The 23,030-nt window shown below is 39.9% G+C and overlaps 1 protein-coding gene across 2 annotated transcripts in view; it reads left to right on the top strand.

The window, feature by feature from the left end:
• LOC128690773 (transcriptional regulator ATRX homolog) overlaps positions 1–23,030 on the top strand; it is a gene marked incomplete at its 5' end in the record, with an annotated part of 99,914 nt that overhangs the window by 41,240 nt on the left and 35,644 nt on the right. For both annotated transcript variants that reach the window (XM_070088395.1, XM_070088393.1), the window contains 5 exon segments: positions 3,421–3,601; positions 6,515–6,733; positions 10,020–10,197; positions 15,879–16,049; positions 19,235–19,391. In XM_070088395.1, coding sequence (XP_069944496.1) covers positions 3,421–3,601; positions 6,515–6,733; positions 10,020–10,197; positions 15,879–16,049; positions 19,235–19,391 — 906 coding nt within the window.

Raw genomic sequence — 23,030 nt, 5'->3', positions numbered from 1 at the left:
AATTTTTTCCCAGTAAAAGTAGGCCTTAGACAAGGATGTGTGATGTCACCGTGGTTGTTTAATATATTTATAGATGGGGTTGTAAGAGAAGTAAATGCGAGAGTCTTGGCAAGAGGCGTGGAGTTAAAAGATAAAGAATCACACACAAAGTGGGAGTTGTCACAGCTGCTCTTTGCTGATGACACTGTGCTCTTGGGAGATTCTGAAGAGAAGTTGCAGAGATTGGTGGATGAATTTGGTAGGGTGTGCAAAAGAAGAAAATTAAAGGTGAATAAAGGAAAGAGTAAGGTTATGAGGATAACAAAAAGATTAGGTGATGAAAGATTGAATATCGGACTGGAGGGAGAGAGTATGGAGGAGGTGAATGTATTCAGATATTTGGGAGTGGACATGTCAGCGGATGGGACTATGAAAGATGAGGTGAATCATAGAATTGATGAGGGGAAAAGAGTGAGTGGTGCACTTAGGAGTCTGTGGAGACAAAGAACTTTGTCCTTGGAGGCAAAGAGGGGAATGTATGAGAGTATAGTTTTACCAACACTCTTATATGGGTGTGAAGCATGGGTGATGAATGTTGCAGTGAGGAGAAGGCTGGAGGCAGTGGAGATGTCATGTCTGAGGGCAATGTGTGGTGTGAATATAATGCAGAGAATTCGTAGTTTGGAAGTTAGGAGGAGCTGCGGGATTACCAAAACTGTTGTCCAGAGGGCTGAGGAAGGGTTGTTGAGGTGGTTCGGACATGTAGAGAGAATGGAGTGAAACAGAGTGACTTCAAGAGTGTATCAGTCTGTAGTGGAAGGAAGGCGGGGTAGGGGTCGGCCTAGGAAAGGTTGGAGAGAGGGGGTAAAGGAGGTTTTGTGTGCGAGGGGCTTGGACTTCCAGCAGGCATGCGTGAGCGTGTTTGATAGGAGTGAATGGAGACAAATGGTTTTTAATACTTGACGTGCTGTTGGAGTGTGAGCAAAGTAACATTTATGAAGGGGTTCAGGGAAACCGGCAGGCCGGACTTGAGTCCTGGAGATGGGAAGTACAGTGCCTGCACTCTGAAGGAGGGGTGTTAATGTTGCAGTTTAAAAACTGTAGTGTAAAGCACCCTTCTGGCAAGACAGTGATGGAGTGAATGATGGTGAAAGTTTTTCTTTTTCGGGCCACCCTGCCTTGGTGGGAATCGGCCAGTGTGATAATAAAAAAAAAATAAATAAATATATATATATATATATATATATATATATATATATATATATATATATATATATATATATATATATATATATATATATATATTTTTTTTTTTTTTTTTCAACAAGTCGGCCGTCTCCCACCGAGGCAGGGTGACCCAAAAAAGAAAGAAAATCCCCAAAAAGAAAATACTTTCATCATCATTCAACACTTTCACCACACTCGCACATTATCACTGTTTTTGCAGAGGTGCTCAGAATACAACAGTCTAGAAGCATACACATATAAAGATACACAACATATCCCTCCAAACTGCCAATATCCCAAACCCCTCCTTTAAAGTGCAGGCATTGTACTTCCCATTTCCAGGACTCAAGTCCGACTATATGAAAATAACCGGTGTCCCTGAATCCCTTCACTAAATATTATATATATATATATATATATATATATATACATATATATATAATTTTTTTTTTTTTTTTTTTTTTTTTTTTTTTTCAACAAGTCGGCCGTCTCCCACCGAGGCAGGGTGACCCAAAAAAGGAAAGAAAATCCCCAAAAAGAAAATACTTTCATCATCATTCAACACTTTCACCACACTCGCACATTATCACTGTTTTTGCAGAGGTGCTCAGAATACAACAGTCTAGAAGCATACACATATAAAGATACACAACATATCCCTCCAAACTGCCAATATCCCAAACCCCTCCTTTAAAGTGCAGGCATTGTACTTCCCATTTCCAGGACTCAAGTCCGACTATATGAAAATAACCGGTTTCCCTGAATCCCTTCACTAAATATTACCCTGTTCACACTCCAACAGATCGTCAGGTCCCAAGTACCATTCGTCTCCATTCACTCCTATCTAACACGCTCACGCACGCTTGCTGGAAGTCCAAGCCCCTTGCCCACAAAACCTCCTTTATCCCCTCTCTCCAACCCTTTCGAGGACGACCCCTACCCCGCCTTCCTTCCCCTATAGATTTATATGCTTTCCATGTCATTCTACTTTGATCCATTCTCTCTAAATGACCAAACCACCTCAACAACCCCTCTTCTGCCCTCTGACTAATACTTTTATTAACTCCACACCTTCTCCTAATTTCCACACTCCGAATTTTCTGCATAATATTTACACTACACATTGCCCTTAAACAGGACATCTCCACTGCCTCCAACCGTCTCCTCGCTGCTGCATTTACCACCCAAGCTTCACACCCATATAAGAGTGTTGGTACTACTATACTTTCATACATTCCCTTCTTTGCCTCCATAGATAACGTTTTTTGACTCCACATATACCTCAATGATAATAATAATAATTTGCATTTCAGATTCAGTGGAATCTTGGTGTTTGAAGTTCGATGTTCAGAACCGTGTTTCCCATTGAAATACGTGTAAGTGTAATTAATTGGTTCTGGGCCATGAAAAGTTACCCCATAATGCAGCTCACTGTATACTGTAATCAGTATGTAATTAATATAATGCCTGTTACTAAAATAAATGAACAGAGAAAATAGAGCTTTACCTTTATTGACTTGAGTTGACTGGCACAGGTGGAAGTTGCAGAGGAAGGAGGCTACTGTATGGAGGGGAAGACTTCTTCCATAAAAACAACCAGTAACTCTGCCTCTGAAGTGATGTGGTCTCGTTTCTGTCTCTTTGCACTAAAACTAGAAGATTCTGGGGACTCGGAACTGGCATGTACATTTGTTTTTTTCTGTTTTAGAAGGAATCTATTCAGTGTGGTCTGTCTGCTTACCCCTCATAATCTTCCAAAAGTGTTCAGTCACATCATCACTGCAGGAATTCATGTGGCTCACCAGAGCAATGTCTGGGTGCCTTTTCTCCACTATGTTGTGTGTTTTTGACCAGTTAAATTTTTTTTTTTTTTTTTAGTTCATCAGTGGAAATTTTGACATTGCATACCACCTCATCATTCGATGAAGAAAATTCCTCTCCAGTTCCTGTTCTTGCATGTTCAGACTCCAGAAAAATGTACAAAGACTGGATCAATTTTTTTCTGGAAGTTGTTCATACTCCAGTTCATTTGAAGTCTGGTTCATTTGAACACCGAGGTTCCGCTGTATATTACTTTAGGATAGGGGACTAGGAATGCCTCCCATGATCGCTTTTATAAAGTGAAGTCATGTATGGTTTCACTTAATTTTTGTTTTATTTGATTTTTCAAATAAAAAATTCTTTCGATAATTTAGTGTCTTGTTCCCTCGGCAGGTCCCATTCCTGGGTTAACTGAAAGTGGTAAAGTACGAGTTGATTGGTGGAAGAAGGTGCTTGAAGACTTCATTGGCAAAGATTATGAAGAGAATGAATATTTGGACAAAGTGGAGCACAGTGGTAAACTTATATTATTACTGGATATCTTAAGAGAGTGCTCTTCTATCGGTGATAAAGTGTAAGTTTTGTCTGTCTCTTGTATAGTTCATCATTTCCTTGCTATATTTTTGTTACATGATGATAAATGACATTTTCCTTTCTGTGTGTAGAGTGCAGTGCTTCAAAGTGAAAATGGATTCTAATTAACATTACAAAAATGCTCTCCGCTCCTTTTGTTTATTTAGATTGGGATTTCACATTGTCTGATAACACTATACGTTTGAGCATTTTTATGTTATCGTTTTTCTTTTAAGATATATTTTTTCATTAAGACAGTGATGTTTCAGCTTGGTAATGTTAAGCATCATAGTAAAAAGTAATACTTAATTTTTTATTTTTGGCATGAATTATAGTTTTATGATCTGTTGTATTATTTCAAATCTTCGTGTGTTCTACATTAATTCTGATTCAAAGTTTGTGTAGTATTCTACTCTTCTTCCCAGAATACTGGAAGGATCCTAGATTTGAATACTGACCAACAGGTATTTCTCCTGGATATTCAGCTCTGACAAAATTTAAAATATGCCATGTAACTCATTGTATATTCTCTTAATTTATTACAAATTATGTATGAACATTTCATACTGTTTATTCATATTAGACTCTGTCATTTCTATTAACCCTTTGAGGGTCGACAGGCCCTCTCCGAAACTCGTTCTCAGGGTCGGCCAAATTTAAAAAAAAAAAAATTATTTTCTTTTATGAAAAGATAGAGAATCTTTTCCCGATCATAAAGACACCAAAAGTTTGAAATTTGATAGAAAACTTACGGAATTATGCTCTCGCAAAGTTAGCGGTCTCTGCGATGTTTACGCATCGGCGATTTTGCCCACTTTGAGCCCCATTTTCGGCCAATTTCACTGTACTAGTCGACAAAAAACATGAATATTTCGCTAGAACTCCATTTTTTCTATCGAATGGGTGCAAGAAACCACTCATTTATGAAATTCAACTATCCAGTACAGTGGTCAGAATTTAGCAATTTTGCCAATTTCACACAAATTTCAAAAGATGCCAATTTCCGAATAGGGTCCAGAATAAACAAGAAAGACATTCCTGGCACTAAAATGACATTTCCTCTGGTCATTAGTCACGTCTCAAGGCCCCTCTTATATTCTTTTGCTTTCCACTTTGAATTTTTATTTTCACAAAAAATATAAGATTTACTGTTATGCAGACTACTGCATTAGTGTAAAAAATGGTATAAATATTATTGGTGCACTTGTGAAAGAATATTAGACTCACCAGTTGACGTGTATTGCACGCTTGGCACGATTTGTTTACTTTTGAAGTTTGGTAAAAATCGAACATTTCTGCTACTTTGAGCTCAATTTCAAGGCACCTTTCTTTGTAAAACCAGTCAAAATCATCTCAATTTCTGTAATATGTCTTCAATTCTATAAAATGAGACCAAGAAAACTAGAATACAACAATAAATACCATACGAAAATACACTGCAAAGTCGCTGATTTATTCAAAAAAAATTGTCAAAGTTTTTTTTTCTCATTATGCACTGTGTGCTGCAGGATTTTTTTTAGACTGTGCACACTGACCACATAGACCCATTCTTTCATATGAAGGCCTACCAGCTTTCTCCCACTAGATTTGAGGCCGCTAGAATTTATGAGTACTAGTACGTCAAAAACCCCTACGCGTAAGACGTACTAGTACGACGAAAACCCTCAAAGGGTTAAAGTTTGTGCATTCCCATGTTGAATTAGTATAAAAATGAGTGCTCATTACTAAAATAATTTCCTCCTAGATTTTGATTGAAAGAAAGCAAAAAGTTAAAAGTATGTAGTACTGTGTAACCGTTGACCTTGCTTGCTCGTAGAATGAGGAACATTAGTTTTCATACTGGAGCACCATTTAGTAGTATGTTTAATCTCACCTTTATGTACTTCCCTATTGGTGGTTGTAGAGGTTGAGTATTAGCTCCTGGTCCCTCATCTCACCTTGCCGCTTACCAGATTCATTCCTTCTTAGCCTCGTACCTATTTTTAAAACTGTGTAGAACCGTCTGCCACCTCTTTGTCGGTCATTCCACTTCATGACCACCCTCAGACTGAAGAAATATTTTCTGACATCTCTGACTCGTGTGTCTCTTAAACTTATAGTTAAACACAGATGATCTTGTTTCTGCCTACCCTATGAATTCACCTGAGAATATTATATGTTGTTATCTCTTCCCTATTTCTTTTATGCTCTAGTTTCATTAGATTAAATTCTATTAGCCTCTCCTCTTAGCTCGTACATCTTAGTTACAGAATAGTCTTGTTGCATACTTCTACACCTTATCACGTGGGTTTCATACCAGTGCTGCATGCCCAAATGTGGGACAGAATGACACTTTGTTGAGATTTCCTACATTGGCTACAGAGGTTATTCAGTTGATGTGAACCTCTGGCAATATCTTCAGCACTATGCTCACCTTTAGGTCTTTCTGAGTAAGATCTGCAACCTCTGTATTCCAACTCTGTACTACATGTCCAATTTTCTGGCCCCCTTCCCAATCTTCATAACCTTTCATTTGCTGGTGTTACATTCAAGCAACACCTATGTGACCAATCCTGCAGTTTATTTAGATCCATTTGCTGCTTTTCCTTGTTTCTCTCTGCTTTTATTCTTGTTAGCTTTACATCTCCAAAAAGAAATACATTTGACTTGGTTCTATCTCATCCTCCACATTGCATTTGCAGTGGCCACTGCCTTTATATTCTTTTTCACTTATTTGTTGAATGTTATTCTTATGTTTTGCTGCCTCATGAAGTGATAATTAAAGGAATTTGCTTTGCCAGGCATTGTCTGGTAGATAGTTATGCTTAGTCTCCACTCAAGTTTATTATTCATGCCATGTACCATTTTCATAAACAGTATAGTCATTAAATATTAAAGTGAGTTATTTCATTTATTATTTTTTTCTGTCTGTCAGGCTGATTTTCAGTCAGTCTCTATTGGCCTTGGATATGATTGAAGATTTCCTTCAGTGGATAGATGAAGGGATCGTGGAAATGCCAGCACCTGATGAGCCTCTACCTCTACCCTTCAAACAGTGGAAGAAAGAGCGGGATTACCTACGTCTTGATGGCTCATCTACTGCAGATACACGAAAGAATATGTGCAAGACCTTTAATAATCCCTCAAATGAAAGGTAAGATACAATAGCTTTGCTCTTCTTGATGTTTGATGACTTAGAAACACATGCAAGTAAAGTTATTTTTTTTATTTTTAAGATGCTGTCAGTTTCCTACCGAGGCAGGGTGACCCAAAAAAGAAACACTTGCATCATCATTCACACTATCACTGTTAATACTATCAACCATTTCCAATTAAGGTACAGTGACCTTAAAGAAGGAAATACATTAACCATCTTTCATTTCTTAACTGTCTTTCCAGATGTGCACTGACAATTTAAATTACCCACCAGACTGCAGCATCCCTATGTAAACCCAGACTGCTGAGCCCTGTTAACTGATTCATCAGAATTCCTTAACCCTTTTACTGTTGAGACCCCCTGCTCGCAAACTTGCTCTCACTGTCAAAGAATTTACAAAAAAAAAATGTTATGAAAAGATAGAGAATCTTTTCCCAATGGTAATGAAACCAGAAGTACGAAATTTGATGGAAAACTTGCAGAATTATGCTCTAACAAAGTTAGCGGTCTTGGCGATATTTATGCATTGGCAATTTCGCCCAATTTGAGCCCTATTTTGGGCAAATTCTATTGGTCCAGTCGACTATATTCGTAGCTGTTTCGCTAGCACTCCTTTTGTTCTGTCGATTGAATAAAGAAACCACCCATTTACCTATTTAACTACCCAATAAAGCAATCAGAAATTGGTAATTTGGCCAATTTCATAGAAAAGTCAAGAAAGGCCAATTTCAAAATAGGGTCTAGAATAAACAGTGCAAACATTCCTAGCACTAAAATAATGTTTTCTCTGTTCATTAGTCACGTCTCCAGGTCCCTCTTATTTTACACTTGCTTTCCATTTGGAATTTTTATTCACAAACAAAAAATAGAAGATTTACTGTTATGCAGACTATTGCATTATTGCAAAAATGGTATAAATAATATCAGCGCAATTCTGTATTGGACACGTGATGTGATTTGTTTACTCTTGAACATCGTCAAAAATTGAACATTTCCTCTACTTTGAGCTCACTTTCAAGGTACATACTATTAATATGTAAACTATTCAAAATCATCTGTATTTCTGTAATATCGCATTTTATCAAATGAGACCAAGAAAACGAGAATACAACCATAAATACCATACAAAAATACACAGCAAAGTCGCTGTTTTAGACCAAAAACAGTGACAACTTTTTTTTCTCTTGCACTACGTGCTGCAGGGTATTTTTCATACTGCGCATACTGACCACTCAGACTCATTCTCTCATAGGTAGGCCTACCAGGTATCTCCCACAAGATTGGAAACTGCTAGAATTTTGGCGTAGTATTAGTGGACCGACACTGGCTTTAAAGCCGTAATATTATGGGACCGACAGTGAAAGGGTTAATAGATGTCATCCTGCTTCTCACCAACAGTACATTAAATCTAAATACTACTAGTCTCAGCTTCCAAGCTAACACACTCAGGCCCCTACCACTTAAAACCTTCCAACCCTTGTACCATGTGCCACCTTCCATCTATCCCATATTCATCCTTTTGGTCAACTGATCTTGCGCTGTCCTTTCTAAGTGAGCGAACCCTATCGCTAACCCCCCTTCACCTCTCTCTGAAGCACACCTTGCATGCCAATCTCGCCAAAAAATTTCTTCACTTTCAATTCCCTGTATAATGCTCACACTACACCTGGAAAGAACTATTGCCCAAACCTGTCTCATGAGGTATAAATAACAAGAATAACATCAGCACAGGCTGAGGTAGTAAACAGAATGGTTTTCAGTCTAAAGTACTTACACCTCATGTATGTATATATTCTTAAATATGCAGAATCATTGAAGAACACTCGCTTAGTAAAACACTAAGTGAAATATGAGAGAGTGCAAAGAAGGGCATCAAGACTGGTCTCTGAGTTGATGAGGGTAACAAACTATGTAGAACGCCTGAACTAGGCCTCATGCTGATGACACTGTTCTCTTGGGAGATTCTGAAGAGAAGTTGCAGAGGTTGGTGAACATGTTTGAAAGGGTATGTAAAAGAAGGAAATTAAAAGTGAACATAGGAAAGAGCAAGGTGATGAGGATAAACAAAAAATTTAGGTAATGAAACATTGGATACTAGATTGGAAGGGGGGATTTTGGAGGAAGTGGATGTATTCAAATATTTGGGAGTGGATTTGTAGGCAAATGGGTCTATGGAAGACAAGTTGAATTATGGAATTGATGATGGGAAAAAGGTGAGTGGAGCACTGAAGAGTCTGTGGAGACAAAGATCTTTATCCATGTAACCAAAGAGTGGAATATATGAGAATAGTGGTACCAGTGCTCTTTTTGTGGCTGTGAAGCATGGGTTGTGAATGTTGGAACAAGAAGACTGGAGGCAGTGGAGATGTCATGTCTAAGGGCAATGTGCAGTGTGAATATAATGTAGAGAATCTGTAGCTTGGAGATTAGTAGGAGGTGCAGGGTTTCTAAAAGTATTATCCATAGGGCAGAGTAGGGGTTGCTGAGGTGATTTGGACATTTAGAGAGATGGAACAAAATAGAATGACTTGGAGGCCATATATATATCTGTAGGGGATGTCCTAAGAAAGGATGGAGAGGGGGTAAAGGAGGTTTTTGTGTGCTAGGAGCTTGGACTTCCAGCTAGCACATGCAAGAGTGTTACATGGGAAGAAGTGGAGATAAATGGTTTTTATGACAATGTGCTGTTGGGGTGTGAGAAATGTAACATTTATGAAGGGATTCACAGAAACTGATTAGCTAGACTGAGTCCTGGAGGTGGGAAGTACACTGCCTTCACTCAGGATGTGGGGTGTTGATGTGTTGCAGTTTTTTAACTGTAGTGTAGGCACGCTTCTGGCAAGACAGTGAGGATGGTGAAAGTGTTTCTTCTTCGGGTTACCCTGCTTCAGTGGGAAATGGCTGATATGTTAATAAAAAAAAAGTACTAAGGGTCATTTACATGGTAGAGAAAAATAAGCTCTTCACCAGAGATACAACAGAAAATAGTGGTATGGTTGGAAAGTATATATCCAAATTAACTTACATTCTTCAACTCACTGCTAGCAGAAGACAGCTAACTTGTACACTACTAAAAAAAAAAAAAAAAAAAAAATGTGGCGAGGGAAGGCATAGCTGGGATACTTAGAAAGTAATCCTTTTATTCCCGTTTGTTCTTTACTTCATGCAACTTAATTACATGTTACATGCAAATTCTCGAGAACATAACCCTCACATTACGAGTCTGATTACTGTAAATCACAAATGATTATTTTTTTCATTAACTTGGTATTGCTCATTTCAGATGTCGACTCTTCCTTATCTCAACTCGTGCTGGGGGTCTAGGTATCAATCTGGTTGCTGCTAACAGAGTAATTATCTTTGATTCTTCCTGGAATCCATCCCATGACACTCAGTCCATCTTCAGGGTATATCGCTTTGGACAGAAAAAGCCATGTTATGTCTACCGTTTTGTTGCACAGGTAACACTTTCAAATGTTTATCTTCATAATAATGTGTTCCTTATAACTATTAATAGTAAATAGGCAGGGCCGGTGTGTTGAAAGAAAGCAGGGCTGTGGAGTCAAGAGTTGGAAGCAATTCTTGGGTTACTGGAGTCGGAGTCTGTAAAATGCAACTTAACCCTTTGACTGTTTTGGTCGTATATATATATGTCTTACGCGCCAATGTGTTTGACTTATATATACTCAAAAAATTTAGCGGCTTCAAATCAAGCAGGAGAAAGCTGGTAGGCCCACATGTGAGAGAATGGGTCTGTATAGTCAGTGTGTGCAGTATAAAAAATATCCTGCATCATGCACTGCATAATGAAAGAAAAAAACTCCAACTGTGTTTTTGGATTAAAATGCCGACTCTGAGGTGTATTTTCGTATAGTATTTATGGTTGTAGAAGTGATGCAAGGAGGAAAGAGTATATGGAGAAAAAGAGAGAGGTTAAGAGAGTGGTGAAGCAATGTAAAAAGAGAGCAAATGAGAGAGTGGGTGAGATGTTATCAACAAATTTTGTTGAAAATAAGAAAAAGTTTTGGAGTGAGATTAACAAGTTAAGAAAGCCTAGAGAACAAATGGATTTGTCAGTTAATGTCAGTTAAAAATAGGAGAGGACAGTTATTAAATGGAGAGTTAGAGGTATTGGGAAGATGGAGGGAATATTTTGAGGAATTGTTAAAGGTTGATGAAGATAGGGAAGCTGTGATTTCGTGTATAGGGCAAGGAGGAACAACATCTTGTAGGAGTGAGGAAGAGCCAGTTATGAGTGTGGGGGAAGTTCGTGAGGCAGTAGGTAAAATGAAAGGGGGTAAGGCAGCCGGGATTGATGGGATAAAGATAGAAATGTTAAAAGCAGGTGGGGATATAGTTTTGGAGTGGTTGGTGCAATTATTTAATAAATGTATGGAAGAGGGTAAGGTACCTAGGGATTGGCAGAGAGCATGCATAGTTCCTTTGTATAAAGGCAAAGGGGATAAAAGAGAGTGCAAAAATTATAGGGGGATAAGTCTGCTGAGTATACCTGGCAAAGTGTATGGTAGAGTTATTATTGAAAGAATTAAGAGTAAGACGGAGAATAGGATAGCAGATGAACAAGGAGGCTTTAGGAAAGGTAGGGGGTGTGTGGACCAGTTGTTTACAGTGAAACATATAAGTGAACAGTATTTAGATAAGGCTAAAGAGGTCTTTGTGGCATTTATGGATTTGGAAAAGGCGTATGACAGGGTGGATAGGGGGGCAATGTGGCATATGTTGCAAGTGTATGGTGTAGGAGGTAGGTTACTGAAAGCAGTGAAGAGTTTTTACGAGGATAGTGAGGCTCAAGTTAGAGTATGTAGGAAAGAGGGAAATTATTTCCCAGTAAAAGTAGGCCTTAGACAAGGATGTGTGATGTCACCGTGGTTGTTTAATATATTTATAGATGGGGTTGTAAGAGAAGTAAATGCGAGGGTCTTGGCAAGAGGCGTGGAGTTAAAAGATAAAGAATCACACATAAAGTGGGAGTTGTCACAGTTGCTCTTTGCTGATGACACTGTGCTCTTGGGAGATTCTGAAGAGAAGTTGCAGAGATTGGTGGATGAATTTGGTAGGGTGTGCAAAAGAAGAAAATTGAAAGTGAATACAGGAAAGAGTAAGGTTATGAGGATAACAAAAAGATTAGGTGATGAAAGATCGGATATCAGATTGGAGGGAGAGAGTATGGAGGAGGTGAATGTATTCAGATATTTGGGAGTGGATGTGTCAGCGGATGGGTCTATGAAAGATGAGGTGAATCATAGAATTGATGAGAGGAAAAGGGTGAGTGGTGCACTTAGGAGTCTGTGGAGACAAAGAACTTTGTCCTTGGAGGCAAAGAGGGGAATGTATGAGAGTATAGTTTTACCAACGCTCTTATATGGGTGTGAAGCATGGGTGATGAATGTTGCAGCGAGGAGAAGGCTGGAGGCAGTGGAGATGTCATGTCTGAGAGCAATGTGTGGTGTGAATATAATGCAGAGAATTCGTAGTTTGGAAGTTAGGAGGAGGTGCGGGATTACCAAAACTGTTGTCCAGAGGGCTGAGGAAGGGTTGTTGAGGTGGTTCAGACATGTGGAGAGAATGGAGCGAAACAGAATAACTTCAAGAGTGTATCAGTCTGTAGTGGAAGGAAGGCGGGGTAGGGGTCGGCCTAGGAAAGGTTGGAGGGAGGGGGTAAAGGAGGTTTTGTGTGCGAGGGGCTTGGACTTCCAGCAGGCATGCGTGAGCGTGTTTGATAGGAGTGAATGGAGACAAATGGTTTTTAATACTTGACGTGCTGTTGGAGTGTGAGCAAAGTAACATTTATGAAGGGGTTCAGGGAAACCGGCAGGCCGGACTTGAGTCCTGGAGATGGGAAGTACAGTGCCTGCACTCTGAAGGAGGGGTGTTAATGTTGCAGTTTAAAAACTGTAGTGTAAAGCACCCTTCTGGCAAGACAGTGATGGAGTGAATGATGGTGAAAGTTTTTCTTTTTCGGGCCACCCTGCCTTGGTGGGAATCGGCCAGTGTGATAATAAAATAAAATAAAATTCTTGTTTTCTTGGTCTCATTTGATAGAATGGAAAATACATAGAAATAGAAGTGATTTTGATTGGTTTTACTATGAAAAGGATCTTGAAATGGAGCTCAAAGTGGCAGAAATGTTTGATTTTTGCCGATGTTGAAGAGTAAACAAATGATGTCGTTGTCCAATAAATGTCCAACTAGCCATTCTTATTTGCAGTCACGAATGGGTTGATGTTATTTATACAATTATTACAATATTGCAGTAGTCTGCATAACAGTAAATCTTCTATTTTTTGTGTGAATAAAAATTCAAAACATAAAGCAAGAGGATTATAACGGGCCAGGAGATGTGACTGATAAATGTTATTTTAGTGCCAAGAATGTCTGCATTGTTCATTCTGGACCCTATTTGAAATTGACATATTTTTTAATTTGCATGAAATTGGCCAAATTGCCAATTTCTGACCACTTTATTGGATAGTTGAAGTCGGTAAATGGGCGGTTTCTTGTACTCAGTCAATAGAACAAATGGAGTTCTAAAGAAATAGCTATGAGTTTGGTGGACTGGAACAATGGAATTGACTGAAAATGGGGCTCAAAGTGGGCAAAATCGCCGATGCATAAATGTCACCAGGAGACACCGCAGGATTAGGGGTTGCCACAGTCGAAGGGTTAAGGAGTTTGAGGTGCCACAAATAAGGGAGTCAGGGTTGAAGGTTTTATGTGCCAGTTCCATAGCCCTGCAAATAAGTGTACCTAGGTAAGTTAATAACTTTGTAATTTTTTTTTTCACCATTTGCTTCCTGGTAATGTAGGGATACCTAAAGAATTAAATATATTCACCATCTTTCATTCTGTAGGTGTCTTTCCAGAAGGCCTCGTGTCATGATCCAAAGATGGACTTCTGAACTACAATATCCCCACCCCACTTTTAAGGTGCAGGTTCACTGCATATGTTGTACATCTATCTCTTGATGGTTATGTGCTGTATTAGGCCACCAAGTCTAGATTGTACTCCTTTGTGGTTACAGGGGTCGAGTCTCGGCTCTTTGCCCTGCCTCTCAACTTGCCACTTGCAAAATTCACACACTCCTAGCCTTGTGGGGCCCTTTCGTTCCTATTCTTAAAACTATGTATGGAGTCTTCCTTCACTACTACTACATCGTGGTCATTCCACTTCTCGACCACCCTGAGAGTGAAGAAATACTTCTTGGCATCCCTGTGACTCGTCTGTTTTTAACTTCCAGATGTGCTCCCTGAGTATCTACTTCTTACCTTTCAAACTGCTTGTCCCTGTTTACCCTATCAATTCCTCTGAGTATTTTGTATGTTATGTGTCCCCCTGGTCCTTCTTTCCTCCAGAGTCATAAGATTTAATTCCTTTGGCCTTTCTTCAAAGCTCATACCCTTAGCTCTAGAACTAGGCTTGTTGAATGCTTCTGCACTGTCTCCAGTTTTTAAACTCTTCCTTAGGTGTGGAGTTCCATACTGTGCTGTGTAGTCCAAGATGGTCCTGAAATGTGTAAACCACACAGAATGATTCTTTGTTTAAATTCCTCAAGGCCACTCTGATTTGCCAAACAGGCATTGGCTGCAGAGGTTATTCAGTTGATGTACTCATCTATAAGTGTGCAGGGGTTGAGTCTCATCCCCTGGCCCCGCCTCTTTACTTGCTGCTTACCAGATGCACTCCCTCCTAGCCTCTGGCATTATGGTAAGCACTGTGTATACTTCCAGATCCTTCTCTTTGAATGAGGTCTGTAGCTTCTCCACCTGAGTCTATTCTTCATAACTTTGCATTTACCTGGGTTGAATCTGGCTAATCCTGCAGTTTGTCCAGATTCTGTTGCAGCGTTTCTCCATCCTCATCTGTTCATATTCTCATTGGGTTTACATCATCAGCGAACATCTGACTCAGTTTCTTCTGATATATTCACATAAACAGCACTAGTCCTAATGCCAATCCCTGTGGTACACTGCTTTTTACTTATCCCCCATTCTGATATCTTTTCCTGGACAATCACTCCTTTATCCACAGGAGTACGTTCCCGGTTATTCCTTCCTGTCTCTCAAGTTTTGCCCGTCTTATGAGGTACAGTATCAAATACTTTGTGGTCCAAGAAAATGTAATCAACCCAACCTGTTTCACTTTCCGTACTTTGTCATAGGATTCCAAAAGATTGTTAAGATTGTTTATGAAACTTCTTTCTAAGTCCTCTACTACTACTGACTATCTTCTCCATTACCGTGCATCGTATACTTGTTAGCAAAACTGGTCTGTAGCTTAGTGTCTCCTGCCTATCTCCTTTTTTAAATATTTTTACTATGTTCACTGTCTTCCAAATCTCTGGCAACTGCTCCATGGTCATTGACTTGTAGATCAGAGCTAGTGGTTCAGACAGTACTTCTGCTACCTCTTGCAGAATCATTGATGACTCCATGTCGGGTCCCACCACCTTTATGTCTACTGTTGTGTGCATGGTACCTGCTGATGTACTCTGTGGGCTTTCACGCATTACCCATGTTTCCATTAAGAAGACCTTTAAATCATTTTATTCAGCACTTTCTTGCAGACTTTTTTGTCATTTTCCATGAGCTCTCCCTTCTTCATTTGAATTACCTGGTCTTTCACCATTGTTTTTCTCTGATGTGGTTGTGAGGTAGTTTTGGTTCAGACTTATCCTTGGTTGCTATATCATCCTCGTATTGTCACTCATCCTCTCTCCTCACCCTTGCATGTTCATTTTTGGCTAGTCTGCTCACTTTTCTGCTCTCATATGTCCTTTGCTTTCTATGCTTTTTTGCTTCTCTTTTTTGGCCTCTCTGCATCTTTGGTTGAATCATGGGCTCTTTGTCATTTTTGTTTCCTGCTCTTTGTCTAGGTATGAAATTTTCCCACTTTATTTCTGCCATAACCTTTTAATTTATTATTTATTAACTTTCTGGTGACTTTTTCTCCAAAGCAAAACAAGAAACAAAGCCATTACTGAATCGAGTAACTACATTATTTTTATTAAAGGTTGAGGTTGTAATCACTAAATCCTCCTCTGTTTATTCATATAGGAGTATTTAATTGAATAAATTAGAGCACTCATTAGAGGAGATTTGTGATTTATTTTTTTTATTTAAGGGAACCATGGAAGAAAAAATCTACTCTCGGCAAGTAACTAAAATGTCAACAGCCTTGCGAGTAGTGGATGAACATCAGATTAAGCGCTATTTTAAAATGGATGAATTGGCCCAACTCTATGAGTTTAATCCAGCCGATGTTGAAAAACGTGATATACCCATTGTGCCAGAGGTAAGAAAAATGTACCCTTTTTCCAGCTTATATCTGCAAACTGAATAAGAGTGTATTTAATGGTAATTTTGTTTTAATTTTATTAACTTTTGCTGTTGTAACTGCTGAAATTAAAAATGCTGGCTGTGTCACAATTTAAAAATAATTTTTTTTTTTTTAACACGGCCATTTCCCACCAAGGCAGGGTGACCCAAAAAGAAAGAAAAACCCTAAAAGAAAGAAAAAACTTTTATCATTCAAACTTTCACCATCACTCATACATAATCACTGCAGAGGCACCCAGATACAACAGTTTAGATGTCCCTCCAAACTGAAAATATCCCAAACCCCTCCTTTAAACTGCAGGCATTGAATTTTCCATTTCTAGGACTCAAGTCCGGCTAACCGATATCCCTGAATCCCTTCACAAATTATTACTGTGCTTACACTCCAACAGCTCGTCAGGCCTCTAAAACCATTAGTCTCCACTCCTATCTAACACACTCATGCACGCTTGCTGGAAGTCCAAGCCCCTCGCCCACAAAGCCTCCTTTACTCCACTCCCTTCAACCTTTTCAGGGCCGACCCCTATCCCTCCTTCCTTCCCCTACAGATTTATACGCTCTCCAAGTCTTTCTACTTTGTTCCATTCTCTCTAAATGACCAAACCATCTCAACAGCCCCTCTTCAGCCCTCTTGACTAATAATTTTAGTAACTCCACACCTCCTCCTAATTTCCACACTGTGAATTCTGTGCATAATATTTACTCCACACATTAGCCTTAGACTGGACATCTCCACTGCCTCCAGCCTCCTGCTCGCTGCAGCATTTGCAACCCATCCTTTACACCCATATAAGAGTCTTGGTACCACTATATTCTTGTACATTCCCTTCTTTGCCTCCTTGGATAATGTTTTTTGTCTCCACAGATACTTCAATGCACCACTCATCTTTTTTCCTTCATCAGTTCTATAGTTAACCTCATCCTTCATAAACCTATCTGCTGACAAGTCAACTCCTAAAAATATGAAAACATTGACTTCTTCCATACTCCCTCCCTCCATGATATGATAGAAAATATTTTTCTGAAGGTAATGATGCCAAATTTGAACTCCAATGGAGCTAAGCTCAAAACATAAATCTACTTAAGTGATGCTGGCATCTGTGATGTAGAATACACAAGAAACAGAAAGAGTTATTATAATTACTTGCTGTCTTAAATATTTTTCCCTGAATGAGAGAAAATGAAATTCTTTCCATCACTCCAACAATTCACCCAGCAGCCACATCTTATATTTTATGTCAGTTTGCTCTACAATGGTTGTATGTATTATATGATAAGTAGCATGTCTCTTGTATAATTTTTAAAAAATATCGTTGATGGATAATGAAAACGTCTATAGTAATGTAATATGACACTGAAAGCACCCTGCGTGATTATTATTATTATTATTATTATTAGTAGTAGTAGTAGTAGTAATAGTATTGTGCTTATTGCGTCTTCAACTCTAGTGAGACACTCGTGGTGATTTTAATGTGTACCTGCATTCCAGCATAGTGTGTAAGCTTGTTTAGGTACAGGTACACGTAAGTACAGTTCTCAGAGTATATATAAAATATGTAATAACTTTAAAACACTTGAAATTTTGGAAAGTTTTCAGACATAATCGAAAGAAGCAGAGCTCATGAATGATGTAAACTGTGGCATGCAGATACCATAATAGCAAATCAGAGAGCCGTATAAATGAATTTTTGGTTATACAGTAGGACCTCTGTATCCACAGTTCTAGTTTCTGCAGTTTAAGTTATCTTCTGTTTGCCACGGCTCGAAAATAACCCTTAAATTTGCCTTATAATGGAACCAGAGCACAAAAGTTGTGATGGTGGTGGTTATTCAAAGCCTGGGAGAAGCCGTGATGTGCTTCTTATTATTGAAAAAGTGCTAATTCTCCAATTACTGTGTAATTTATCAACTGGATGTAAACAAAAACCGACTTGTACATATGGTTCACTACTATCCGTGGTTTCGGGTATTCACAGTAGGTCATGGACTGTATCCTCCACAGATATGGGGGTCCTACTTTAATTTGAAATGTCCATCTTAGAGAATCGCCGTAAAGTGGGGCCCTCCTGTAATTGTTAAAAACATGTAAATTAAAGGAGGGGTTTGGGATATTGGCAGTTTGGAGGGATATGTTGTGTATCTTTATACGTATATGTTTCTAAACTGTTGTATTCTGAGCACCTCTGCAAAAAAACAGTGATTATGTGTGAGTGAGGTGAAAGTGTTGAATGATGATGAAAGTATTTTCTTTTGGGGGATTTTTTCTTTCTTTTTGGGTCGCCCTGCCTCAGTGAGAGACGGCCGACTTGTTAGAAACAAAAAAAATGTAAATTATAAACTGTTTAGAACCATGTTATAAAAAGTATTACTGTATCCAGCCATTTATGAATGGAGGGTGAAAGAGCCTTTCAGTTATTGAAAAAAAAGTGTGAAGAGACAACAGGTGGAATTACTGTTCCACCTGTTCTCTCTCCACACTACTGTTCCACCTGCTGTCTCTCCACACTACTGTTCCACCTGCTGTCTCTCCACACTACTGTTCCACCTGCTGTCTCTCCACACTACTGTTCCACCTACTGTCTCTCCACACTACTGTTCCACCTGCTGTCTCTCCACTACTGTTCCACCTACTGTCTCTCCACACTACTGTTCCACCTGCTGTCTCTCCACACTACTGTTCCACCTGCTCTCTCTCCACACTACTGTTCCACCTGCTGTCTCTCCACTACTGTTCCACCTACTGTCTCTCCACACTACTGTTCCACCTGCTGTCTCTCCACTACTGTTCCACCTACTGTCTCTCCACACTACTGTTCCACCTACTGTCTCTCCACTACTGTTCCACCTACTATCTCTCCACACTACTGTTCCACCTACTGTCTCTCCACTACTGTTCCACCTACTGTCTCTCCACACTACTGTTCCACCTGCTGTCTCTCCACTACTGTTCCACCTACTGTCTCTCCACACTACTGTTCCACCTACTGTCTCTCCACACTACTGTTCCACCTACTGTCTCTCCACACTACTGTTCCACCTGCTGTCTCTCCAGTCTATTTTTTTGCTAGTACACATGACAACTCTGATTTCATTTATAATGCTTTGAAGTACCTCGCATTTTAACACTTAAATCATTTTCAGGATCGGCTCCTAGCTGAGATGTTGAAACGACATAAGCAGTGGATTGTTGATTATCATGAACATGACTCTCTCTTGGAAAATCAAACAAGTGAAGAACTTTCAGAAGAAGAGCGTAAAGCTGCTTGGGAAGACTACGAAAATGAAAAAAAAGGCTTTAGTAAGTAATAAATTTTCAGATATATGGGATACATAAGATTTTTTTTTTACTACATGCTGTAAAATATTCTAAAAGAATTTTTTTTTAGCGCTCTGGCCATGAGGTTCTATCTCGAGGACTCAAGTCTAGGGGTCTGCCTAGGAAAGGTTGGAGGGAGGGGGTGAGGGGTTTTGAATTTAAGCAAGTATGCGTGAACATGTTAGATAGGAACAAATGGAGACAAATAGCTTTTAGGACTTGACGTGCTGTTGGAGTGTGGACAAGGTAACATTTATAGAGAGATTAAGGGAAACTGGCAGGTGGACTTGAGTGTCCTTGAGATGGGAAGTACAGTGCTTGCACTCTGAAGGAGGGGTGTGAATGTTGCAGTTTTATAACTGTAGTGTAACCACACCTTTGGCAAGACAGTGATGGAGTGAATGATGAAAGTTTTTCTTTTTCAGGCCACCCTGCCTGGTGGGAAATGGCCGATGTGTTAATAAAAAAAAAAAAACCATGGTGACATTTCACATCCCTGTCTAAGACCTACTTTTACTGGAAAGTAATCTCCCTCTCCTACACACCCTAACTTGAATTTATATAACACTAGTTTACTATAACACTAATTATAGTATTAAAAGGCTCCAGAAAAAGACTCCTTTTGTATTGGAAGCCACTTTCATAGTAAATTGCATTATACCTGACAAGACCTTGAGATTCCAGGTGCTTGACTCGCCAGTCATGCACTAATGTAATCAGAGACTTGCAGTTCCAGGAGCTCGCAGAATGTGAGGGTGTAGAGCATCAGAGAGGTTGACAGTAATTTGAGAGATTGACAACTACTGTCTCTTAAATATGCATATTAGATAATATTGTTCATTATGCATACTCTCCTTGAGTTATTAACAATGACTCTTATTAAAGAGATGCATATGAAAGATATTTGAAATATGATCTTATGAATGACAATCCACATTTGAGTCTTGGAAGTGAGAAGTACAGTGCCTGCACTCTGATGGACGAGTGGAGGTGTTGCAGATTGAACTGTGATAACAAAAAAAAGGCACAATACCGTGACTGGAACGATACACAAATAACCCGCACATAAAAGAGAGAAGCTTACGACGACATTTCAGTCCGACTTGGACCATTGACAAAGTCACACTAACCAGAAGTGGAGCAGGACGGCTATATATAGGCAGGAAGAGGTGGTGGTGGTGGTGGTAGTAGTAGTACAAAAATGGTATATAATACCTACAAGATGAAATTAAGACACATGCGCAACACCCGGGCATCCCTATCGTAGACGTTTCGCCATCCAGCCAGCCACTGGATGGCGAAACGTCCACAACAAAGACAACCAGATGCCGCACATGTGTCTTAATTTCATCAGTAGTAGTAGTAGTAGTAGAAGAGGTAGTGGTAGTGTTAGAAGTGGGAAATAAGGAGGACGAGCCAGTCAAAAACAAAGGAAGGGGAGCACTGCAAGAGAGCTAGGTGCCCACTGAGGGAGAGCAAGCGCACAGAGGTGCGTGAAAGGGGAAGTGGGAAATAAATGAAGAAGGAACGGAAACACGAGGCAGAAGAGAGAAAGAGAACCCAGAGGAGAAAAGGAAAGAGGAAAGGGGAAGAGGGAGAAGAAGAAAAAGACGGCGACTGTTCGAGTTGGAAGTAGGGAAGACAGTTTTAGCAGAAGACCAGTCAATAGGATGGCTATGATCTCTGACATGACAGAAAAGAGCATTGTTAGTGTCGGCAAGCCTAACACTATTTTTATGCTCCTTAAATCTGTCAGAAAGAGATCGACCAGATTCTCCGAAGTATTGAAGAGGACAGGAGGAGCAAGAAATAGAGTAGACACCAGGAACAACTGTAGAGGGAGGAGAGGTATGAACGAGATTAGTGCGAAGAGTGTTAGTCTGGCGGAAGGTAAGCTTGATGTCTAAGGGACAGAGAGAATTGTTGAGATTAGAAAGACTGGAAATGTAGGGAAGGCAGAGGATAGAAGAGTTCCCAGGAGTAGAGAGTTTGGGAGAGAAGAAATTGCATTTAGCACGTGAGAGGGCAGAGTCTATGAAATGGGAAGGGTAGCCAAGACGGGAAAACGAATTATGAAGAGTGGAAATTTCTGCTGGAAGGAACTGAGGATCACAGATCCGGAGGGCACGGAGAAAGAGGGAGATAAGAACACTTTTCTTGACAGGGGAAGCATGATAGGAAAAGTAGTGAATGTACATGCCACTGTGCATAGGTTTTCGGTAAACGGAAAAGGAAAAACCTGTATCTGAGTGGTGGACATGGACATCAAGGAAAGGAAGCAAGGAATTAGATTCCCATTCAGCTTTAAACTTAATGGAAGGGGCAAGATTATTAGAGCTTCAAGAAAAGGTTGGAAGAGACTGGAGTCATGAGGCCACAGAGCAAAGATGTCATCCACATAGCGGAGCCAGAGTGAAGGTTGCACATCGAGGGTAGGAAGAACAGTCTCGAAGTACTCCATGTAAAGATTAGCAAGGACAGGAGAGAGAGGAGAGCCCATAGCGACACCGAAGGTTTGAGAATGATATTTCCCTTGGAAGGAAAAGGAGTTAGTCCACACAGAGGCGGATAAGATCAAGAAAGACATCAGTAGGTATAGGGAGATGAAGAAACCCTTCATGGGCCTTCTCTCTAAGGAAATCAAGGACATCATCAAGAGGGACATTGGTGAAGAGGGACTCAACGTCAAGACTAAGCATCTTACAGGTTGGGAGAGAGCGAACCCGTTCAATGAAGTCTTGAGAGTGACGGAGGTGGGCAGGAGAAAAAGTACCAAGAAAGGGAGTGAGGGTTTTGGCCAACCAAGAAGCAAGAGAATAAGAGACAGAGCCTCTAGAGGATATGATAGGACGAAGCGGAATATCAGGTTTATGAGTTTTGGGAAGGCCATAGAAATAGGGAAGAGAGGGACAGATGACACGAAACCGTTGAACAAGGTCAAAGTCAGGAGGACAGAGGTCGGAGAGAGTCCTTAGTTTTTTGTTGAAAGTTCTCTTGATGCGATCAAGAGGGTTGGAAACGAGAGGATTGTAGGTACGCGAGTCAGAGAGCAAGACATCAGCTTTACGGAAGTAATCCTTGCGATCAAGGATAACTACCGAATTACCTTTGTCAGAAGATAGTATGACAGTGTTAGTGTTGGATTTAAGAGAAGAAAGGGCAAGTTGGTAACGGCGTGGAAGGTGGTGATTCTTAGAAAACAGACTAACAAGAGCAGGAAGGAGAGCACCACGGAAAGTGGACAAATCAGGAAGATTACGGGAGCGAGATTGACGAAAGGAATCAAAAGAGCTAATCAGGGAAATACCAGCATGAGGAGTAGGCGAAGTGGCAGAGGAAAGGCCAAAACCAAGAAGTTCAAGCTCATACTGAGAGAGTGAGACAGAAGACAGGTTAGTAACACAGTCAGTGAGGGAGAATTTAGACCAAGGGCTATCGGAGATGAGACGTTGAAGTTTATTCTCTAGTTTGAAAGAATGAATTTGTGTATTCAGGCGAGCAGTGTCAAAGGCAATGGTAGAGAGAAGGTTACAGAGATCCTGTGGTAGAGCTGCAAAGAGAGCACGTTGACGCTGACGGAAAGTAAAGAAGGCATCTTCAACCTGTGATTTAGTAGAGAGA

The sequence above is a fragment of the Cherax quadricarinatus genome, chromosome 24 (genome assembly GCF_038502225.1).
Source record: "Cherax quadricarinatus isolate ZL_2023a chromosome 24, ASM3850222v1, whole genome shotgun sequence".
In the NCBI taxonomy this organism is placed as follows: Eukaryota; Metazoa; Arthropoda; class Malacostraca; order Decapoda; family Parastacidae; genus Cherax; species Cherax quadricarinatus.
This window is presented reverse-complemented; position numbering and strand designations above follow the sequence as displayed.